This window comes from Orbicella franksi, chromosome 3 (assembly GCF_964199315.1).
Source record: "Orbicella franksi chromosome 3, jaOrbFran1.1, whole genome shotgun sequence".
Taxonomy (NCBI): domain Eukaryota; kingdom Metazoa; phylum Cnidaria; class Anthozoa; order Scleractinia; family Merulinidae; genus Orbicella; species Orbicella franksi.
In genome coordinates, this window is record NC_138147.1 from 3,326,483 (window position 1) to 3,350,619 (window position 24,137).

The 24,137-nt window shown below is 39.5% G+C and overlaps 2 protein-coding genes across 4 annotated transcripts in view; one reads left to right on the forward strand and one right to left on the reverse strand.

Moving 5' to 3' along the window:
- Positions 1-2,242: 2,242 nt before the first annotated feature.
- Positions 2,243-6,010, reverse strand: LOC145480687 (forkhead box protein O1-like). Its single transcript, XM_081458988.1, has 2 exons — positions 4,936-6,010; positions 2,243-4,771 (listed from the first exon to the last, which is right to left on the reverse strand). Exons 1-2 carry the CDS (start codon positions 5,251-5,253, stop codon positions 3,428-3,430), a joined length of 1,662 nt encoding a protein of 553 aa, XP_081315114.1. The 5' UTR covers positions 5,254-6,010; the 3' UTR covers positions 2,243-3,427.
- Positions 6,011-12,466: 6,456 nt separating this feature from the next.
- Positions 12,467-24,137, forward strand: part of LOC145480707 (DNA polymerase zeta catalytic subunit-like) — a 32,251-nt gene continuing 20,580 nt past the window's right edge. The window contains exons 1-9 of one of the 3 annotated variants that reach the window (XM_081459015.1): positions 12,467-15,645; positions 16,945-17,019; positions 17,786-17,867; positions 18,135-18,219; positions 18,518-18,629; positions 19,426-19,523; positions 20,268-20,372; positions 20,958-21,042; positions 23,584-23,771. In XM_081459015.1, the coding sequence (XP_081315141.1) occupies positions 15,314-15,645; positions 16,945-17,019; positions 17,786-17,867; positions 18,135-18,219; positions 18,518-18,629; positions 19,426-19,523; positions 20,268-20,372; positions 20,958-21,042; positions 23,584-23,771 (1,162 nt within the window). In that variant the 5' untranslated portion in view covers positions 12,467-15,313. Of the gene's footprint in view, positions 15,777-16,944; positions 17,020-17,785; positions 17,868-18,134; positions 18,220-18,517; positions 18,630-19,425; positions 19,524-20,267; positions 20,373-20,957; positions 21,043-22,339; positions 22,396-23,583; positions 23,772-24,137 lie in introns of those variants that run through there. The other 2 variants (XM_081459016.1, XM_081459017.1) reach the window with 2 other exon arrangements.

Below are 24,137 nucleotides of genomic sequence, written 5' to 3' on the forward strand. Positions count from 1 at the left end.
TTTCGGTAGTTTTGAGGTCATTCCTTTACTTTTTAAAAGAGTGCAAAACAATAAGTTGTGGGCCTGAAAGACAGTCAAATTTCACGGTCAACAAAATAATCCAGAAAATAGCGATCTAATGGAAGCAACTTGACTTTTTGTTTAAAAAACCTGATGCTTATGAAAAACCGAGCATTTGCCAAAAGCCACAACACCGGGCGTCCATTAAAATATTAGCGTACAAAGTTGTCTGAATAGAGAGCGGAGAGAGTACAATACAGTGCAATAACCTTGATTTCATTCCGAATTTAAGATAGCAAGATTGCGAATATTTTCTTTTATTTACTGGGCGGGGTTAACACGAAGGTCATATTTTGGCTGGGTATTATGGTTTTAACGCAAATATCTCGTTCACCTTTCGAACAGTCAAAAATCTCTCTACTCATCCCACATATCTACGTTTTGGGCTGTTTTGTACATTTTTTTGGTGATTTTTGGGCATATTTGGGGATAAATGTTTTTTTTTTTTCAAAGGATTAGCAAAATTTATGAAAATAGGAAATTTTGAAGATTTGAAGTTGTTTTAAAATTAGAATTTGAAGTTAACTGATTGGTAGACGTACACCAAACAGTTGTCCACCAACCTGGGGTGCACTTTCGGGGGGCTTTCAACTGTCTGGTGGTGTTCCAAAACTTTTTTTTTTCAATTTAATCCCTCTTTAAACTACCCCCGCCTTAACTATATGGTAGACGTACTGGCTTAAGGGACTGATATCGAACAAGTAAGCGGGGGATTTGTCATTTAAGCCATATATTTGATATGGCCAAAGCTGTGAGTGTGGAGATCAGAAAAATGATCCAATTTAATTTCGAATTCGACTTTAAACATAAGTACAAAATATAACGTGAGAAAGAAGTTCAAAATATTGTACTCTAGCAAATTCCATTTTCCACAGTCCGACGAGGTTCAAAGTCTGGATTTCAGGATTTGTGAGGTCGGAAAACGTTGTATAGGTTTGGATAACGAGTTTCTCTTTAGACATGTTAGTTCGTAGTTTTGCTGTGCAATTTACTTGTCATATATAATCTGCCTTGTGTTACAGACTCTCCAAATTACTGCAAAAATCGAAGGCGTTTTTTCAGATGAAAGGCGCCCACGCGCACGCGCTCATTTATCGCGCGCGCGATGCTGATCGAGGTTCGCGCGTGTACGTTACAAGCTGTACAAAAGCATGCCTTGCACTGTTATTTTAGTGCACTGTAGCGGAAGGCGCAGCTGGAATTCAGGAAAAATTCACCTGCGGATGGCTAATTCTTTTCGTTGAAACATTATCGTCTCAAAAATGAGTGGACGAGATTGTGCTTTTATGCAAACGACGTATTCGTTTCCCTTTCCCCTTGAAATTCACTCTTCTGTGTTCAGCGCCCTTGGGGTTGAAGGAGGAAACAATGCAGGCAGCTTCAAGCGAAAGCAGAACCGACAAAAAGCTTGGCGAAGTATCGCGTGGTTTTAGCCATGCGTGACGAAGCAGAGCAAAAGCGCAGAACAAAGGAGAGGAAATGTCGAGCACTATAATATAACTGTGAAGTGGAAATAAAATAAAAATAGCCACTTAGATATGACGAAGTCATTGAAGCATCCTGGAATCTCATTTTGCATCATTATAATTCGTGTTGCCTACGGACTACGATGTTTGTCACCGCCATTTAAATGCGATGGCGGTGCTTTTTTTTTTTTTCGATTCGCAAAGAAGCGTAAAATGAGAAGCATTTTATTCAAGCACGGCCGGCTCAACTGACCGGTGGCGCACGAGTCATGTGCTAAGCGGCTAGTCACGAGACAATCAGATAATGGCACTCCACGAAACTTTCAAACGATGCAGCTGATTCAATGTTTCCCAAGGGTCTATAGAATAATCGGTTGTTGGAAATAAATGACAGTTTACAACAAAAGGGCCTTTGTATTGGTTCAGAATGCAACAATCGGACCTGTCTTCTCTGCGGGTATCACGCTTCAAAACAATAGCTCAATCCTTTTAATAAGCAGCCGTGGATTTGCATACATCACTGGAGTGAAGGCAAGAGAGCACATGGAAATGATGTGCTTCTCTTAAAACCTTCAAGAAAACCCGGTTATCCACAGCTTGAATCAAGCTACAATTATTCCTCTCATCTTATGTAATACCTGGAGGCTTGCAGCACACCTAAGTTTTTGTGATAAAATTTTTATTCCTGGCTGTTAAGTAATTAATAACAGAATCACTTGCCAACAGAAAATAATTTATTGTGTTCAATATCATAAATATAGGCACATAGCATTGATATATAATTTTTTGTGACTTACTTCACAACCTCTTGGAACCAAGTTTAACATACTCTAAAGGAGAAGTCTTGGCCAGCTATCATATTTCATATATTCACAAATATTACAAAGCACTACTCTTCGATCTATACGACTGATACAATTCAATTCATTTAGGAATGGTTATAATTTTCTATGTTATATCAAATTATGCCCTAGACCAAAAAGCATCACTATTCAACTAACATGCCTGACACATTGGCAAACACACAGCAGACAACCATTGGTAAATTTGGAAAATTTGTGCAACTAAACAAAAAAAAAATCTACTCTGTCTAAAAAATAATGTGCGCAGATAAACAAGTACAAGTGTAAATTCATTTCAGGCAAGAATGTTACATCAAATGAAATTGTAGAGTAACACTCAAACAGACCATTACAAACATTAAGAAAATTCAGCATCCACTTTTAAAAAGGGCCTGATTCAAAAGTTCCAACCTAAGAACTTGTGTCATGTATACATAATTTTAATATTTCTGAAAAATGTAACTCAGCATCATAAAATTGTTGCAAACCACAGAAGCAGCTTCACTGCTTAGGCAAAGCAAGAGAATGATGGATGATTCGATAAATACACAAATCCAAATCTTTCCAATACTACAGTTATCAACAACACTGTCTTTATGTGACCAAATTATGAAGCATTTTCAACAACACTGCAAGCTAGTATGGTCAAAACAGTACCTAACAAAAATGTGATTAAAGGCAACATGTGTTGGATGTAAACATGGAGTTTTTATCTGGTGCAGAGCAGATGTGCAGGAACTACCTACACCTGTGATGATGCACACATATGAACGACAGGAAATACCCACTAGATGGCAGCAGTTCAACCTAATTGTGTAGACCGTTGAACCTTTCCTTTTGATCATCTGTGATCACATGCCAAATTCAACATTCTTTATGCTCTGTCAATATCCGAATTACTCCTGTACAAAAGAAAATTCTGGCAGTTACTTGACCCAAGATACCTAGGGCTTCTTTACAAAATGTCACTTACAAAAATTTTAAGAACTAACCATGCCCAAGCTTGGTTAGATCTGTTATAAAAATGTTATCCTGTACACCATAAATTAAATCCTTCAATTAGTAGAGACCACTGCGTATCTCGCCTACATTAGGTATCTGGCTGATAAATTGCTCTAAGTTAATATCAAAGCCTCCATCCCCCATGTTCATCTCATCGCAGATAATGCTTTCTAAGTCACAGTCAAAATCGCCATGAAACGCATCCAGTTCTAGATCACTAGGAAACTTTTCATTCATAAATTGGAGCTGATTATTGTTTGTCACTCTGGTGAATGGGTGCCCTTGCAACGAATGGATGCCATTTTCCATCATCACTGGACCTGCCCCGACATGTTGCTGAATGAAGGGGTCTGAAGTGTACGTGTAGGTCTGATGGTTCTGTGCTAGACCGTTTATTCCGTTAGTATAGCTGGGCTGAAAGTTCTGAAACATAGAATTTTCTGGGCTTTGTTGCACTTCCATTTCTTGATCGCGACAAAATATGTCATTCACGCGAGCTGGGGTAGTATTCTGACGTTCCTGTGGACTGCAGTAACTGCGTTGCTGAAAGTGAGGCTGTTGTGGAGGTTGATTGTACACTCGTAAATTGCCGTATGCAGGCCGAGGAGCAACAATAGTCTGTGGGGGGAGTATTTCTGGACTCAGAGACTGCTGAGTGCGTTGAATAGGTTGTATATATCCACTATTATTATAGCTAGTGTCGAAACTGCTCGATATCTTCGAACTCATACCGTTTGATACAGCAGCAATGCCGAGGTCATTATGAGGTTCGGACGGAAGTAACGATGGTTGGAGTGGTGTTAAAGTCTGTTTTAATCTGTTATTTTCAGCGGCCAATGATTCCAAACTCATCGAGTTAGCCATCTGCGTGAGCTCTTCGGCCATTGGGGTCGAAGTGCTGGCCATGTTGAAATTATTTGAAGGCACATGTTCCTCGCACGGTACTTCAAGTTCGTCCCCATGAGCTGGTATGGGAGACAACCGACCACCAAGACTGCTCACTGTCGAGGCATTTGATGAAGTTCGCGGTCGGGCAAAGCTGTCGCCGAGTGGAAAGGGCAACGGCGACTCTGACTCTGGAATTGTGAGCAACGAGTCGGAACTCGAACTATTAGTCGGCGAAACATTCCCCGGAGAGTTGGCCCTGCCATCACGCGCGCGATTCACTGAAAGTCGAGGGCTCGATGGAGACTCGCCGTCTTCTTCTTTTATTTTCTCCTTTTTCGTTCGCCCTCGCTTTTTCTCTGATTTGGGAGCCGAATCGAGAGAGCCAGAACGCCTACGACTCGTTTTCCCTCCTTTGGCATCAGGGTTGAGCATCCACCAAGAGCTTTTGCCATTGCCCTCGTTTTGTACTCTAACAAACTTGCTGTGCAAGGACAAGTTGTGGCGAATTGAATTCTGCAACAAAATGACAGCCACGCAAACAAGATAACATTAGAAATTATCGCCACGTAGAATACGCCGAAAGTGAAATTAGGGAGCCAGTCAGCTGTTACAGAAGTCAAATCATCTGATTGCTCTTGTGAACAAGGAAATACCATACCTTAATAAGCTTAGCTTACCTTCCAACCCGCAGAACTATTGCTGTCTCCCTTGTCCCTGAAATAGGGAACTTCGTTCACCATCCAGTCGTAAATCTGTGACAGCGTCAACCGCTGCTCTGACGAGCTCTGAATAGCTCGAGTTATCAAGTCTGCATAAGACAAGTTTCCCCACGCATTTTTTCGCGAACTTTTCTTCGGTCCCTCGCTGAGCTGTTTCAAGCTCTGATCTACTTCGCGTTCAGATTTTGTGAGCTCCGAAGGGTCCGGGAGGGGCCATGTATTCGAACGTCCCCTCCTTTCCTCTAAAATTTCGCTGTCACCCGTTTCACCGTTCATCACCAAGCCACGAACGAACGAAAGTAACTCTCTAGGTACCGGCAACAACCAACCATGAACTCAAAACACTGAAACTCTCTCCGCGATTCGGAAAAAGCAATTTTCTTCAAACACGCCGCGAGTTCGCTATATCCGAAATTGATTCCTGCGTGACGTCAGCGGTGTTGTCATTGGTGATAACATTAAATGCAATGATTGGTTAATTAAAGAATTTGAGTGACGGCTGTACCTTGACTGTACCGCCCTTTAACGTAAACCAATCGGAGGAAAGTACTTCCCGGGAAAATTGACCAATGACTGACCATGTGTTTTGCAAATGCGTTTTATCGCCCACGCTACTATGATTATATTGTAATTTTTGTCAGCGAACTGGAAACTCTCTGCCGTAATATATAGGGTAACCTCACGCGAAGGCTGTCCCTCGCTAATTTACCGCTGTCGTCAACTGAAAACGAGGATCCTTGTCAACACAAAAGAGTAAAAGCACTTGGGACTGAATGTTTGACATTCTCGCTTGTCGTAAGAGACAGACAGCGAGCCACACACGTCATCGGAAAGTATCGGATTTCCTGACAGAGCCACTCGACCCACCGGAAGTCAAATATTAAGAGTGCGGTTTGTACTCAGTCATTTTGCGGCAGCGAGTGAATTACACGCTAATAGATTTGTGAAGTACAAAAAATGGCCTTCTAGAACAATTAAATTGCCTCTTCCATTCTCTTCAACATGTGCACCTCTTGTGTTTGTATTGTCTTCCAATTGAATTAAACATTGCGCTTGGTGCGATTACAGGTAGTTTTTTAACTCCCGAAAATTTTCACCCGCCTTGCCCTAATTTTGTGACGGCAGGTGTATTGCAAAAAAAAAAAATTCGATAACAGACTGGTCACAGCTTCTTATACTTCGACAACATGAGACATTAATAATTGAAATGACAGTCTTAGGAACTAAGACAGATATTGCCTTTATTTCGTTAATTTCCGGCTGAAGTTTGGGTGAACTACGATAGAAGTAAAGCCACTTGATCACAAAAATTTGACATTCACCTTGCAAAATAAAAGCAGTGTTGAAAACCAGGAAATTTATTGGGTTTTGTAATTCGTTACGCCCAAAACGAGGTCAATAATTGTCTAAACGAATCCCTACTCCACCCATTGCCTTAAGAATTTAGAGAGATTAACAAATTAAAAATCACCAGAAGTCTAGCATGTCTAGTATCCCATGCTATTTTGTCTGTTTAGCACTGAACCGGCGAGCTGAGGTCAACGTGAAAAGTTTGCCAAGAAAAAGACGTCTGGAATTTCAACTCTGAAATTTCAAGGTTCTTTACTCTGATCGGGATGACAACACATGTGATATTTGCTATCATTTGATCATCGCTGATTATACATCTAACTTTTCATTTGATTCCACTGATCAACAGCATCTCTCCAAAACTGAAGAAAACTTGGGATCGTGCTTAATAACTAAGCTCTAACTGATTCGAGATTGCACCGTGTAGACAGACTTTGTTGAAAGTGATCCCTTTCAAAGACAGCCAGTATGGCGGCGAAAGACATTAGACGAGGAGCGACTATACTCAAACATAAGAGCACTGGGTCAGTATAAAACCGGAAAAAGTGGAACGAAACCCCTTATCACTCAAAGTATAAACGTTGTACGCTAAATAAGTTCAATTGTTTTTGAAACCACAGCGACCTTAAGCAAGTGAACTTGGTTGTTCAAGTGACCATGGCTCGATGCGAGAATGTCTGCTATGCAGCAACCGGCACGGTATAAGGAAATAAATCACTATTTACCTACACATGAACGATTCTGGAGCCAATATATCTCAAAACAACCGATGTGAGCGAGTACGATGTGAAACTATGGCATGAGGAGAAAACGTAACTCACATAGCTGCTAAGTCAAGTTGTCGCACGTGACAACCGGCATTACGTAACTAATAAATAGTAAACATTGATCGTGCATCATAAAGGAATTTGGCGAAGTAAGTATTCATTATCACAGTAGACCTAACTGGCACACCTAACGCCAAGAGACAACTTAAATACTTTTAAGATTGAATCTTTGTGGGCTGCATGTATTTTTTAAAAAATATAAATCGCTGGGCGTGATTTTTAATGGGTTCCTGTGTGGGTTACCGAGATCGGTAATTGTTCACCAGGGTGCTGGCTAATAAGCCTCGTTAGCAGGAAGCAAGAAAGTTGTAAAACAACATGGTTTAGACGTCAAAAGCAGTAAAATGGAACGACGTTTTGAACTTTTGTCATTACTAGACATCACAAGAGTATTTCGATCTCTCGAAATTCTGTCACTCAACAGAATACACAGTAGTCCCTGGAGCGTGGAGTAGTTTCCTTAGGTTCTTTCGTTATCTTGTGAACTACATAGTTGCATATTGATTTCTTTCTTTTCTTATATAATCAATCTGGGTCGGATCAGTTTGTTTTATTTCCTGTAGACTTCAGGCAGCCACTTAATCCAGGCTTTTGACAGCAGTCGAGTGCAACTTCTCGGCAAGACCTTCCATTAGCCGCTTAATACTGGCTTTAGCGGGTGGCTTTTGAATAACTTGAAATTTCCCTCAGCAATACTGGCGGGGACAGAGTGACTTGCAAAAAGTCTAAAAGTCTGGGAAATGTTACAAGAGGTCAACTGAATTGAGGCATGGAATTGAATTGACGAAGACCCGAAAAAATCAGACAGCTGAAATAACAACCAGCTATTCAGATTGGACATGTAGTCAGTTTCCACTGACTGGTGAATCAGATAAGTTCGTCGTCAGCTCTCTAGTTACGATTACGCAGGAATAATATCTTCTTTCAAAATGTTTATTTATAACAAAAGCTCAGTTTCTTCTCCACAAAGAAATATCCAACATATTTGAGTAAATATTCCCTCAAACATTCCTGAAGAACTGACGTTTGCGCGCGTGGCATCCGCGTGGATCACTCGCGTGTCAAGTGTATTAATTAAAAAATACAGCAGTGTTGTACGTGATCAGCTCAACGTTTCTTATTTGCAACGGAAACAACACTATCAAAACATTTTGTCTATTTAGATTGAAAATAATTCTCAACTGGAATTTGCTGACCGCAAGAAATAATAATGAAAAAAAAAATACGTGATCGATATTTTATACTTGTAATCAGTGATTTAGCGATATTCATACTAAGCAGGATTTTGGGGCTCTGAATGAAAAGGTCAGCATGTTGACATTTGCAGAAAAAGCCAAAATTCTTCAAGTTACAATGGCATCAATTTGTGGGAACGGGCTCTGAACTATATATCCAATCTATTTTCCTGTTTCTCCTAATTTTCTGTAATGAAATTACGTGTCGGTTGTAATAGCTATATTTTTTGCCTCTCGTGCTCACCCAAGTTGACACGTTACTTTCTTCTTACAGTGGAAACTTCTAAGGGAGAGGAAATCAGACAGTGTAGCAGTGGGTGTAGCAGCTTCGTAAGCTGCTATTAATTGTTTTATTATTGTAGCAGCTGTAATTGTTTTGAGGCTTGGGGCATTGTTTCTGTTGTTTGATTTATTGTTTCCTTAAAGGGTATCGAGCAATTCATGTGAGACCTAACGAAACCCAACGAAATTGGTTTGAAAAATTGAACTGTTAGAGAAATCGGGGGTACAATTACAGCGTTCAGCTGGAGAGAAATCAGAAACGACTTTTGGTTCGAGTTGTCGGAAGGTTCACTGAAAAAAATCGAGAGTTCGAGAAATCGGGATTCCTCCGTATTTTGTTATCTCTGTTTTATCAGTTTATTCCACTCTGCACGGCGGGGAATATTTTTGGCCATTTCTGTACAGACTGGGAAAAGTCTTTCGCCCTGCTGTGAACTGAAATTTCAGCAGCTGAGCGTATAGCGGTGACACTGAGTTGCCAAGTAGTTCGAAAAGATCAGTTTATCATCAGTGCGTGCAGCCCAGCAACCAGGTAAATCCCACGCAAACACTCCCCATACAACGAGTTATATTGCATGGGTGCTACTACTCTAGACAGGAAGTGGATTTAGATGTCGATCAATCTAGGTTGAGGTTTAAACGCCATATCGAACTACCAGTATTGGGTGGTTTTCTTGAACTTGAGACAGCCATCTAATTCGCTAGTCGACTTACCACCTTTCACTTGCTGTATGATAACAAATGTGCTCTTTTTACTATAAGCATCTCTAGTATACATTTGGAGCGATTTACCATTCTGACTGCATTAAAGTTGCACGTACATATGCGCTACGTAAGTATTAATTACGAATCGCACAAAAACACTCATCAAGGAAACTTGATGTCGTAACAAGTCTAACAATCAAACCAGCTCGGACCAGGTGATGCAGTTCGTAAATAACAATTGGTCATTTCGGGTTTTCTTCGCCTTTATTTATAACGCCGATTGTACCGATGCGTGGGTGAGATCAAACATCAATGGCCGAATATCTGGCTAGAACGTTCTATAGTAGTATCATAAGAGTTTGGGGGCGATTTTAACATCAAAACAAATTATTTAATGTTGAATTTCACAGGGTGTTCCAGGGTCCAGCAATCCAGAAGTCCAATCTCCAAGGGTAATTATCTCTGCGGTTTGAGGTTGATGAGGGGCCTGATAAGCGCTGATATAACATGGTCATTCACCCACATGTGTTCTTGTGGTTAACAAAATAAATTCCATTTAAATTTATAACCACCGATAACAAGGTTGGTGTTTATATTTTTGATTTAAGACGCATGCACAAATGAAAACGGAAAGCATAGCTGCCAAATACTCTTACGTAACCATCTGATTGCTTTTTAGAAAAGTCCCCGACTTACGTAAAAACAAATAAATTTGCATTTCCCTCCGACATTGTGAGAAAGTGATAAAACTTTTTCTTTAATTTTCAGCCTCGTCATAAACTGAGATTCCCAATTCTGTAGGGCCGGGCCAAAAAGTTAAAAAAAACGTACCGCCAAATATTGTATCTGATTGCGAAATAAAGAAATTGTTTAAAATGCAAGAAGGTCGCGTCAAGCCATTTCGCCACGTACATCCGGCTAAGCCGTCAAATTACAGTGACACAGCCAAGACTTTAAAAACAAAACAAGACAAGACAAAACAAGACAAAACAAAACACTCTAAAGCTAAGCTGTTACCTGAGGGAAATAAACAGGTCATTTGATTACTTATAATTAACAGGTGTAGAATACTCCCTTGAAGATTTGATCAAATGTCGGAATTGACTAGAATTTCCTTTGAAGTGGCTTACCTCGTGTTGGTGAACAAAGCGTGTTAAACTGTTTTTAAGATTAACAACACAGGTCAAGCTATTCCGCCCTTTTTTAGAGAACCGTTCTCTAAATATAGTGGAAAAGGCCTGTGTTTGTTTACGACTTGGAAAGTGCGCCCAAATTTTGAAAAATTTTAAAAACACATTTTGAAATACTAGTTATATCAAGGTGCATTCTGAACATACATAACATTGTATAAAATGAAAACTGTTTTTTTTTTAGCATCCGTTCAAAGCCCTTGGAGAAGACAGCTTGAACAGCATAGCAAATTAAACATAAAATATGACGGGTCAGGTGTTTTTTTTTTTCAAAAAAAAACAAACAAAACGAAACCACTTGAAATCAAGCATTTCTCCTCCCTATCGAACTGGCGAAACATTTTTAATTAATTGTCCACATGCCTGTTAAGTAGTGAATGGTCATGATCAACAACTTTCTTATCTTCTAGAGTGGGAAAATAACAGTGTGAGCCCAGTAATTTTGTGGGCGTTATTTATGTCTTTCGGGCGGTTTTCGATAAGCTGTGTGTCACATAGCAACTACAGACACTGGTAACACTGAACAAAAAGTCCAGAGAAATTTCTGTAGGAGAAACAGCGAGAAACGAAAAGATTATTTTGTCTTGACCGACCGGATAACACCTGAAATAAACAAAATGTTGAAAGGCAGTCCTAAATTGTCGTTTCCATTTGCTTTTGAGTACCAGTTCCAGACCTTCCGCGCGTTTCCAGCGTGTCCTGTGGATTGGAATCCTTAGATTCACAGCTCGGTTGCTGGCGCTCCGAGTGAATTCTGCTAAATGGTACGCACCCAATGTCGTCTGCAACCATACCATTTGCGTGACTCGACCGCTTTCCCCTTGTAAATGGAAAACAGCTTAGAACAGGGGTTTCACATAAAAACAGAATGAATACTTTCGCCGGATAGAAAGAGACCTATAAGCACGTTTTCTTGGAGGCAAACAGCAGCAAACATGATGAAAATATGCCAACAAAAGAAAACTGAGAAAGAGAAACAGTTTGGCCACACAGAAGTTTCCATTGTTTTACTCATAACTATCAGTAATGGGAGGTGAAACAACAGTAATTAGGACAGGAAACATGCCAACAAAAGAACATTGAGAAAGAAATGACTAGTTTAGCTGGCGTAGAAACGCATATAACAAGTATATCAACATGTTGGCCAAACATGAAAATATAAAACATTCTTTCAATATATATCCAGAACAGTCCGCATCGAAGGGGCCCGTCATTAACGCACGAGCGATAATGGCCCCAGAGAGTTATTTTCCCCAAGCTAATTGTAAGTTTAACAGGAAAATAAATGGTTGTTTTCTCCTGAAAAGCACCGTAACCCCCACATCTTAATTCAGCGGATTTAACGGACATGGAGTGGACTACGATCCGGTACCGCGATGTAAAGAACAATAAAAAATTCTGCTGCAGTTCAGATTTTTTTTTCATTTTCATGCTTTAAAAACTACTGTAGGAAATACTGGTTTTTTGTGTACGCAGCAAATTCTTTCAAATAATTTGTTTTGTGATTTTAGTTCGCTTTCAATTACAGTAGGCTTCTAACTTAAGATCAAGGTCTAGCTATTTTATTGAACGGCTCCCATATTTTTAAGCGAATAAGGTTTAAAAGAAATTGTAGCTCCTGATTACTAGGGCTCCTAAGCAAAACCTCTGCATACTTTATTCACATAACAGAGGTATTTCATACCATTTCCCCTCGCTGGAGATAAGCTCCCCCATGTCTTAGCACCCTGGCTGACGCGCACACGAAGCACCGTCGATGTCACGCGCGCGCGCGGCCGAGAAAACAACCTTACTCGACTTGAGCAGGTTGAAAGGATGAATCTGCGATGATTGATAAGTGCACAAAGCAAACTGATTAAAATCTGTCTGCAAGTTTATTCATTCGATTCCTGTGATCTTGTAATTAAATAAATTAAGAGGTGAAAGGACTTCCTTCCTTTTGTCGAAACCGGTTACGCAAACTAAAAGACCGGGTTATAGAAATGATTATGAAAGCAGTGCAATTACTTGAAGAAATACAGATATATCAAATGGAGATATGTGCGTGCCGTTCGAACATGATGGCTGGTATTTCAAACATGTGGCAGCGATCAGAAAGGCCTAGGAAATCCTAAGAAGACAGATCAAAGCTGTGTACGTGAGAAAATGTACGATTCACGCTTGACTTAAGAATCTTACAAATTAACGAGATTCGGCGTTATTAAAAGTTTATCTTGAAGGGGGGTAGCTAGGTCACGCTAGTTTAGCAGATTACGTTCTGCACATCCATTCTGACAAAACAGTTTAAAACGGCAAAGAAAGATTTAGGAAGCCGACACGAAATACTTAAAACCAAAATTGGATAACAGGTAAACTCAAGCATTCTGCGTTCCGTTGGCGGGTTAGCATCTTAAGTTCGTATGAAACGCGCGCTTGTAAGGCTCTGAAACGCGATTTGATTACTTAAGCAGGACAAAATCAGCAAATGCATAGCGTGAGAATTCGACGTATGTAGCATTATTCCGACGTCGTGATGGGACAGTGCGCCGGAGTTTGACCTGCAAAGGTTAATCTCACGGCCCTCATTATTGGATGGACGTGACTTTGTAATCGTTCCAATGTTTGTCTCAGGGTAAATCAGGGGAAGCCCTCGCTGTACATATCACCCACGCTCATCACGCGTGGGCGGGATCACACTTCCAGTTCCCCAAACGGGCTGGGTACAGGTCACTTATTTTAGGTGATTCTGTTGCAGTTCCTTTAAAGGGCCGGGCATATTACAGGTCACTTATATTAGGTGATTCTGTTGCAGTAGGCTCGATTTCCGCCGCTCACTCGAGTAATTTCTACGTTCCTCCCTGAGAAGAGAGTTCGGGGGAGGCGCGCGGGCTGCTTTTTTGAACAGCCTACTGTTGCAGTTGACTAAAAAAAAAATCTAAAATCCAGAATTTCAGCCCTCTCCTGGAGCCGAACATTTCCGAAAGAGATTTGCATCTTCCTGAGGAGTGTATGGCTGAAATGCAGACTACAATAGCTCTAAAAACGAGGTGTGAAGCGAGTAAGGGTAAAAGCCTCGCGTAGGACAAAGTCTTCGTAGGGCCTATCATGAGTACAACTTTTAAAAGTCGAAGTCCAAAAGACATATCGTTATGGAGGAAATTCTAAGTTGATAATGGTGTAGTTTTGTTCAAAATTACTATAGCGGTGCACTGAAATAAAAGATGTGTTATAATGAATTGTACATTTACAAGGTTGTGATATATCAAATTGAAAAGTCTGGAAATTTTTTTGAGTCTTTTTGTCTTGAAAAAGCGTCAAAACTTTGTTGCAGTAAGAACCCCCTTCAAGGATTCACTGATCTATCGAGTCATATCTTTGGCGGTACTTAAAAAAATGCAGTAAAATCGTCGTCATATCTTCGTTTTAAAGACATGTGGCAAAAAGAGGGAAAATTTCTATTTCTTGAAAACACTGCGAGAAAAAGAATAGCATTCCATCAACAAACTCGTGCTAGTTCTGTCTTAACAATAATTGAGTGAGTTTTCGCGCACTCTTCAGTTGGCCGCCGGAGAGCTATTGCTGATAACAGTATAGGCCAGATGATGCAAGCTGTAAACACAACGCATGACAAATCTCAGAGAACTTGAAAAATTGTCAAGCTTCTCCCATAAACGGAAGCTGGTAACTTGGAATATCGACCAATATGGCCACTGCGGGACACTTGGGACGAAATTTCCCACCAGCTTGTGAACTTCAGGTGGAAAGAGAGTGATCCATGGAGCTATAAGGCGCACGAGTAGGGTTTCCATCGATATCGCCACTTTGGAGTGGTGACTTCCCAGTGAAAACTCTCGCATGTGGCACGTACTTCCACTGAGGGTGGAACGTTTCATGAAATAATTTTATTGGTTCATAAGAGTGTATAAAATGGAAATGTGGTCGATTTGTAAAGAACACTTTTTGGCGCTAGCACGATCTTCGTCTTCAAGTGAACCCGGCACGTGCAAATGTGTGCGAGTGCATGGTACACATGCAAGTGTGAGACGAGCCCATACGGGCACGCGTGCCACTCGTACACTCCTGCACGTGGACACGTGCCTCACGGGGCCTCGCGTTGAAACACATGCAACCCACTACCCCCAAGAGACAAAAAAAGACAATTATCCTGGTAAATCACGCGGAATATCGCCTGACAATGAGTTGACATTCAAGTGACATTCGTCAAGCTCGAGCAGAATAATCGACTTATTGTTCAACAAATTGACCCAAACTACACACGCCATTCCTAAAATATGAGGGGTGCAGGCCCATGTGCCCTATTTCGCTTGGCCTTTACGCTGTACCCAAGAACGATAAAAAGTCTATAAAACTATTTGCGTTTGCTTGTATATTTGTGCTTTTTGTAGTTGCATCTTGAGACTGTGGAACGTTTGCTTATGACGATGTTTAGAGAGTTTTAAAATGTTTCAGACACTACATCTCTTCGAAAACCAATATTTTTGAAAGGCGAAATTCATCGTAATAGTAAATCCTCATTGTTCCTGACAGGGTACGACACGGGGAGGTAGTATTGCTTGTTCCCACGTTCCCGGTTATCACGTCCACACGAATGGAGAGAAACTACAGAAACCTGGGCCGAGCCAATCGCGCGAAAACAAAATGGCGGAAAAATTTGTCAACTCAACAAAATTTTGACTCAGCTAGCAGTAACTGATGTGCCCTTTTGCAAAGGGTGAAATCATGTTATGGGTGTCACACCAAGAAAGAAATGATGTTTTCTGTACGAATTGTGAACAGTGATTTCTACCTCGCTGATCCAGTTGCTAATCTCGATGTTTGTAATTCCAAATTTCGTGAGGATGCGACAGTGTCAAAGGTTCCTGTTATCCGTGTTTATGGCGCCACTCCCAGTGGACAGAAGACATGTCTCCATGTGCATGGAATATTCCCTTACATCTATGTACCATACGATGGAACACAGCCCACTGACAAATACCTGAAACAGTTCGCAACTAGTGTGGACTTTGCAGTGCAAGTCGCTCTTGGTAGAGCTTCGTCATCCCGTCATCACGTCTATGAAATCACTGTGGTTAAAGGGATGTAAGTGTGCCTAAGGCAGGCAGAATGGGCAATGTGGTTGGGGGATTTATTTGTGTAGTTCTTGAGTCACTCAAGACCCACTGTGATGCCATTGAAGCCCAAATGCAGGAGATTGCCAAATTTGCCAAAAGGTATCTCTTGCAGAACCCAGAAAATGAGTAGTGTAGTCAAGGGGGGTTCCAGCAAAACCCCCCTTGAGACAGTTATTTTCCCCAACCAAGGCCCCCCTCCAATGCTCATGAAGAGTGATGCGAGGAGTGTATCATTGAGCACTGGGGAGGGAGGGGGCTTGATCAGGGAAAATACCTGTCCCAGGGAGGGTTGTGCTTGAACACTCTTGACTGTACTGCACATGGGAGATAAAACCAGAAAATATTTACAAGAAGTCCATCAGTTCCCAATGAGACAGTTTTGTTGAAAATGTGTGACCCCATTTTAGTGACTCTGTGTAAAATGTAATCAAATTATAGTCAATCCAGTTGAGAAACTGCTTTTCTTATCCATGATGCTTTCACTAAGATTTGAATTAGTAGACTGCTCTAGTGCAGCACCAGTCTAAGAGCAACAAGAAAGACTCATAAAAACTTCCTCTTGTGGGCGAAGTTTTGAAAACGGCTAACATGGCGAGTGATTTGCGACAGGATACCGGCTGGAGTTCTGACACACCCTGGGTCTTAGAGGGGTGGTGAATAGTAATTGCAAGAATTTGGGAGAATGCCAGACTAACATTTCTCTTTGCAATCTCAAGAAAATGTGAGTGTAAGAAATTTAGTCTCCAATACATTCAGACTCTATGACATTCAAACATCATTAATTAAAACAAACAAATAAACAAACAAATCAGGACTTTGAGACTTTCTTAGCCTTACAAAAAAAAATCAAGACTCTGAAACAGCTTTGTGAATAAATTCAGAACATTGTGAGATGCACATAACCACTGAAAAAAATGAGACTGTGAGACAAGTGAAATTCAACAAAAATTTTGCAAAACCCATGGTTTTTGAGGGACTATTTGCCACCTCTTCTTATTGAAATCACTGCATCAAGCAGGACATAATTTCCCATTAGTCTATTAATGGGAAGTATTCCTCTTTCCTGCACATGGTGACCAAGCTTGAAGCTGGCTATCTCATCTAGGATCCCAGAAGTTAACCATTAGGCCACGGTGTTGTATCTGAACCAACAATTGAGTGTGAAGTTAATGTCTTCTTAAGAGTGGTGCTATTATCATCTACTGCAATACATATTGAAAACTTGTGTGAAACCAGACAATGTTTAATTTTGTGTCTCTGTATTTAGACCATACTATGGATACCATGAAGGAGAGAGAGATTTCTTAAAGATTGTTCTGTACAATCCATTCTTGGTGACCCGGTAAGAAAGTCCTTTGACAGTTGTGTAGAAGCTACAGACCTCTGCATGCATTGCGTGCGTATTATACCGTATTGCAATAACTGGCCTGTCATGAACTGGTTTATCCCCAGCGGGAGAAGTGGGGACTTCCATATAAAAAGTACTGGGTGCTCGTTGGAAATTTTGAAGAGAACCCCTAAGAGGTACCAAGGTCCTGTTTTGTGGGCACGGCTTTAAATTTTTTTCACCCCTAAGAAGCTCTAAATCTAAACCGAAAAGCTATCTCCTGCTATGCATGCATTTTTTCACCTCAATATGCTAAAAGGTACTGCAGAAGCTCCCGCTGTGGACCTTTTGAGGCTGAACACCTTTTTTTAACCCCTAAAAGGTATGAGGAGCACCCCCATCTTTTTTATTTGGGATTCCAACCCCCAGGGGGTTTATCACTGAATGTTACTATGGGATCAGGTATGGAAACTCTTCAGTGGACTCTAGGTGGAACCAGCCTTCTGACAGCTGTTTCTCCATTCTTGTTTTTGTGCAGTTCCGTGGTCTCCTTGATTTCTTCCATTTTAGTTTTGGGATAAGGAGGACTATCAATAGCATATCTTTTGCATGGGAGAGTTTGCCCTCTTAGACTTAGTGTTAACACTCCCTCTATGTGTATTAATTTTCAAGTCACTGGAAATCAGTTGCCATTATAATGCAACAAGTTCCTGGTTGTTGGAAATAGGATTGATAGTTACAGTTAGCTGCCAGTGGTTCCTTAAATTTTGTTTCATTGCAGGGTTGTCAGTCTCCTTCAGAATGGAGCAATCATGAATAAAGTGTTCCAGCCTCATGAAGCTCATATCCCATATCTGTTACAGGTGAATTATTACCTAATTGGTTTTGCTTTATTTAGTTTCCGTGGATTTAAATTGGCATTATTTGAAAAATTTGCTGGACTGCAACAGAACTTTTAATAAAAATCCAGATGATTAGTGCACACTTTTCTTATCAAGCTTGGGGCCCAACTGAACAGACAAATTGTAGAGCATAAATTATCCTTTACTCATACTCAAATCTCAAGTCCTCTTCTTCTTTATTATTATTAACAAACAGAAATTTGATATGTTTGTTATTACATTTTCTAGTTTTTTATGGACCACAACCTCTATGGAATGAACCTGCTTCATGTGTCTACTGTGAAATTCAGGAGTCCTGTGAGACTTTTAGATGGTATGAATTAGATAAATACAATTTGTAACTGTATATATACATGTGTTTACTTAACCCCAAGGCATTTTGACAGTAGGAAATGATGTTAGGTTGTGCTGGGAACTGTCAAACATCTCAAATTTGGTAAACTAAGAACTTTAGATTTGTTGTTATTTGTCCTTTAAGTATATATACAACTGACTTATTTCTTTCATTATGTCATATATTACTGTCCATTTCATCAATGTACTAATATATTAATTAATATCAAACACAAATGAAATTAGTAAAAATATAATGTGGAGTTTTGTTTGAACAGGGGAAGCTGGCACAGTGACTTCTACCATCCAGAAATCTACCTCTCCTCAATCTACTCCAACAACATTTTCTGCCTCTCGAGCACAAATTTGGAATGAAGATACTGTATCTAGGTAAGGTATGGTATGATAAGTCATTAATATTAATTAGTGCATTTTGTGTTACTTTTAAAGTATAATACTCTCTTTCAGTCATAGAAGCTCTATATTTGAAGATTGCCTTATTTTATGCGTAATATTATACATCATCATTTATGGCTACAGTTTTGTATTTTGATGATGTTATCATTCCCCACAAGGCGGTTTTCCCAGATCAAGAGAAACATCCTAGGGTTAAAGGCTATAGGGTACTTGTAACATTTGCAGGGTAATCCTCAGCCCCCATTTGTTGCCGATGAATATGTTAATCACATCTAAACCTGATCCTTAGATGCTGAACTCTCCAAACCAAGCAATTCGGTGGAATGCAATGCCATGCAAAGCAATGCAATGTGAAATGAGGCAAACGAAAATGATACAATAATAATTAAAATACAATAAACAAAGGCGGAACTCACACAGAAATCTCACATAGTGGTATTTAAGAAAAAGAAAACATTTTCTGTGTTTTTATCAAGTTATCAAAACATCAGTGGAAGTTTGGGAGAATGAGAAATTAGTTTTTGAGTTCTTCCAAACTTTCATGAGTGTTTCTACAACTCAATAGAAACACGAAGAAAATGTTTTCTATCTTTTTTAGAAAGCAGACCAAAGGAAATAATGAACAATGTGACTACGACAACTTTTCTGTGTTTCTATTGAGTTATAAAAACACAATTTTTAATAATTCAGCACTCATATCTTCTTCAGGCTATTTTTTTAAATATTCTTTCAAGCCATAACTTTCTAACAATATTTTTTATTGCTGCAGAGACTGGGTTTTGGGATCAGAGGTTGAGAGACTCAGTTTCTGTGAGTTGGAGGTTGATGTACAAGCATCTGACATCTTGAACAAGCTTGAGATCGGAGGTAATGTGTTTATCAATGTTAAGCCCAAGGGGCAAGGACCTGGGCATATTTGGGGCATCTGACTTTTCAGAAGAATGTTTGGTCAAAATCATCACTGCAGGGCCCAGAAAATGGGTAAAATCAGATAAATATCCCCACCCTAGTATAGAGCCATTGAAATTCCAGCGCTTGATTGTCTGACTATAAATTACAAATACACGCAATCTCCACAAAGTGAGGTGTTCCATCAATTTATATTGAAAGTGAGTAGTAAGAAGTAGTTGTTTTATTTTTTGAAAACAAGTGCTTACCTTAAAATAAACAATGTTCTTCTCCACGAGCACCATTTTAAGATGGCCGCACAGACAAGCTCATGTGATGATGTGACTTGAATCCATTTCTCCTAATAAAAAAATGAAACATTCCCACTCTGGGGCTCAGACTCTTAGTCAAATTCCCAAGGATGAGGAAGGCAATTGGAGTCAAATTCCCCACATATTCCTAGGGTCCCCCTGGCATAACATTGATAAACACAAATGAAAGACTGAAATGAAATGAAAGACTGAAATAAATAGATGCGCTTTTTGGTGGTGGAGACTTCTGTTAATGGGACATTATGACATAAGCACTTCCAGTTGTACAATAAGAAGACATGTTTACTTCAAAGATCCTTTTAAGAATTCTGGTCAAGGATAAGGCAGGTTAAATTTATGTTATCATGTCTTTTTGTTTTCAAGTACATAGTTTTTTTTAATTTTATGGCAGTTAATATTGGTAAAAATCCTGGCTTAGCTGCCATCTGGGAAGATGAACAACAACGAAGAAGAGAAGCAAATGAATCTTCACAAATCTCTGCTCCACCAACACAAGGTCAGAAAGTTGTTGTTGATCATTAAAGCTTATGTGAAATTTGTAAAATTCAACTTTTTCACTATGTATATTTGTAATTTTAATGATTGTAATATTTATAACCAGGCCAGGGCCCCTCTGGTGATGATGGTGATGATGCTGAACGGGCCACCCTGGCTAAAGGAAGTTTTAGTTTACTTACTTACTTTATTTTACTAGTAAGTTGTAAAGACCCATTTACTTCTTAAGGCTGGGGAGTGTAAGAGTTCTGACCTATCACTGGCTTGTTGTACATTTCAGTAAATAGTTTAAATCCAATAATTAGCTTAATATTAATTATTAACAATTGCATTTTTTTCTGCTGCCAATCATTATTACAACAACAATCACCAAATCTTGAAAGAATTAAGATACAAGCAAAATTGATTGGACCTATAGAAATGAATTTCTTGAGAGATTAACCAAGGTGATTGATGGCAGTGTAAAACAAAACCCTTGATAAGTTCATGTGTTATTAAAAGGCACAGCGATGGCGTAAATTTCTAAGAGTAATGACCCTTCTTTATGTGCGATAAATTTTTATGTTCCATGTTCTCATTGCTGCAGAGAGAGGATTCATCAAAGAAACTGAGACAGAAAAGAAATTAAAAGAAAGAATCAGAGAAATAATAGAAGAGCGTGATGTTCTCATGTAAGGTTTATTTAATAGATCTTACTGAAGTGTTTTCATATTATCTTGTTACATTTTTATTAATTTGAGACCTGTTTATTTTTACTAATGAAAACTGTTAAAGCAGTTGCATTGCAATCAAATTGCATATTGCAGTGAAATTAAGAAATATATTTTTTCAACAATATCAATTTTTTTAATGTTACCCACACAAACAAGCATGCTACCAATCCTGTAATTTGTAATCATTATATTGCATTTCAACCTTCAGTTCTTAGGCAAGATCAACATCTACTTTATTCCTTGAAACAACCAAAAATTCACTATTAGTTCCTCCTAAAGGCCGGTTTTCACTAGCACGTAAGCACAACCATAAGCTGACATAGTAAAAGACATAATTATGGGCAAAGCCTGGAAATGGGACCTTGATCAATTACATGTATATTGGGCCATTTTACACCAAAACTGATGACTTTGTTTTTCAATGAACGAGTTGCCAGTAATCGGATACCCATGTTTGCGCAAAGAACTCTGGGATTGTCAGGGGGCAAACATTGCAAGTAGCTAGAAGGAAATGTATGGCGAAAAGTTGTTTCGACGCCCAAAAACCTGGTTTTGGGGAGAGATCAACGCTTTTTTGCCGTTGTTTTATCGCAAATGGATTTTGGCAATGTTGATACACAGAAAATGTAAGTTTTTGTTTGCATAACTGTGAAATAACTGATAAAATTTACCGATAAACTCCCTTTTGCTTGCGTGAGGTTTATTGTGAAATGCATTGAAGAGAATATTGAAAATTTCAATACACGCCTGATCTCGAGAGGCTACCCGGAGCAAATGGTAGAAAAGACCCTCCGAGAAGTTAAATATAAAGACAGAAAAGAAGCTCTAAAACAGACATTGAAAATTGCAGAAGGAACTACTACCCTTTGTGTCAGACAATTTCACTCAACCGTCAATACCAAACTTTGGAAAGCATAATCACGCACAAATGGCACTTTTAAATACAAATACTCAGAGATATATCCAAGGAGCCACCCTTGATCTGTTATAGAAAAGGAAAATAACATAAATACGTGCTAGTAAAAGCAAAACAAAGGCTTTGCGCAACACAGTAGCCACACAGCATGAGTCACACGGACTCATTTGACATTAAATCAACTCCAGACGGTACAATGATCGCCACCGGGCTTATTTCCGGTATTATTTGTATGACTGAGTTCTCAAATAAGCCAAAAGTAGCCTGTACACAACTTAAAAGGCCTTACTGGGTTATTTCCTCTCAATTTATACCTAATTAATATTGTAATATTTTCAGACCATTACACGATGTAAATTTCACAATAAACCTCACGCAAGCAACGGAGTTTACCGGTAGGTTTTATCACATATTTCACGGTTATTCAAACAAAAACTTACATATTCCACATATCAACATTGCCCAAATCCATTCACGATAAAACGACGACGAAAAAGCGTTGATCTCTCACAAAAATCATTTCCTTGTACCTCGAAACAACTTTTCGCCATACATTTCCTTCTAGCGACTAGCAATGTTTGCCCCCTGACGATCCCAGAGTTCTTCGCGCAAACACGGGTATCCGATTACTAGAAACTCATTCATTTGCTTGGTCAGAATGCTGTCAATATCCAAAATAGCCTGTTGTGCGGATAGATCTGTTCTAGCTCTACTATCTGCTTGTCAGGAATATCTGGTGACATTTAAAGTGTATATGACACAATTTTTTTTCTGCTGATTGTGGTCGTTAATAATGTTAGAAAAATGGTTGTAAAGTTTTTAGATCGTGAGAATACTTTGAAAACCCTTTTTTCCGTTGAAAATACGCGCTACTTTCATGTTGAAATTGTCCCAGAGATTGCGCAGCCAAAATGTCCCATGATTTATGTCTGTGACGTCACTGTGTTTGATAAACAAACCAATATGGCTGAAAGTGAAGGGAAACGGAGCGGGTCGAAAATAAGCGTTACTAGCTAGCAAATCACTGACACATTTGAAGCCAAGTGCAAGAGAAATGACAAGGCGGCTTCCTGCGACAGCAATGTTATCAAACACTGTGATGTTACAAACACAATTCTCATCCCCAGTTTCCCGGGACACTTTTAAAGGGAAATTGGCTGTATTTCGGCATTTTTAAGACATTATTCGCTTATTACATATATCAAAGAAGGAAAATACTTTGAAAAAAATTTCGTGTCATATGCACTTTAAATTGATGACGTCACAAGTAGTAGAAAGAGCATGACCACTCAAGACATGTTCATGCTCTGTTGGCAGTCAAAGGGTTAACAAAAGGTGCTACTGAGCAGCACTCTGCTATCTCTGTATGTTGCTTATGCTACTGCACTAGTGAAAATGAGCCATGCCAAATCACCATATTCTCAGAGATAATTTTCACCATATTCTCAGAGATCATTTCAATGAAATGAATGGCTACCTGAGTAGCAAGAATAGCAGTTTTGAACTTGGGAAGTACATGAGATCAAAAATTTTAGTGACATTTATTTTATTTACATGTTGAACTTGTGCACCTCCAAACACAGACAAAGCCAGATGGGAAAGCTTGGACGAGAAGCATTGTCGCCACAAGAACTCGCCTCATTTCAAGATCGCATTTCGTCATTGACTGCATCTCAGAAAGACATCGTTGGTGACATTTCTTCAGATGCTAATGCTTTGTTACAGTTACTGTCACAAACAGCAGATGACTCAGCAGCAGAATCATCACAAGGTTTCAATCGTACTTGTTAATATGGGCCCTCTTTGGAAATGTGTTTTCTTTGATAAGTTACAAAATAACCGTACTTCAAGTTCGTTGTGATGATAAATGGTGCAAATAAAGTCATGTTTATAGCCTGGGGCTTGTGGATTTTGCAGACGGGCTAGAGGATTCAGTTCTTGGGGAAATTATGGAGGAAACTCAAATTGTGGAAGTGCTGTCAATAAGTTAGCGATGAACTTTTTTGGGGCTAGTGAGAATGTTGTTCAGTCTAGTGCATCATAGTTACAGCTTGCCTGAAAGTTTAAGCCTGAAAATTGGAATTCTTTTCATGTTGTGTTAGGCAAAGTTAAGGCCTTGTATTTATTTCAGTCACCT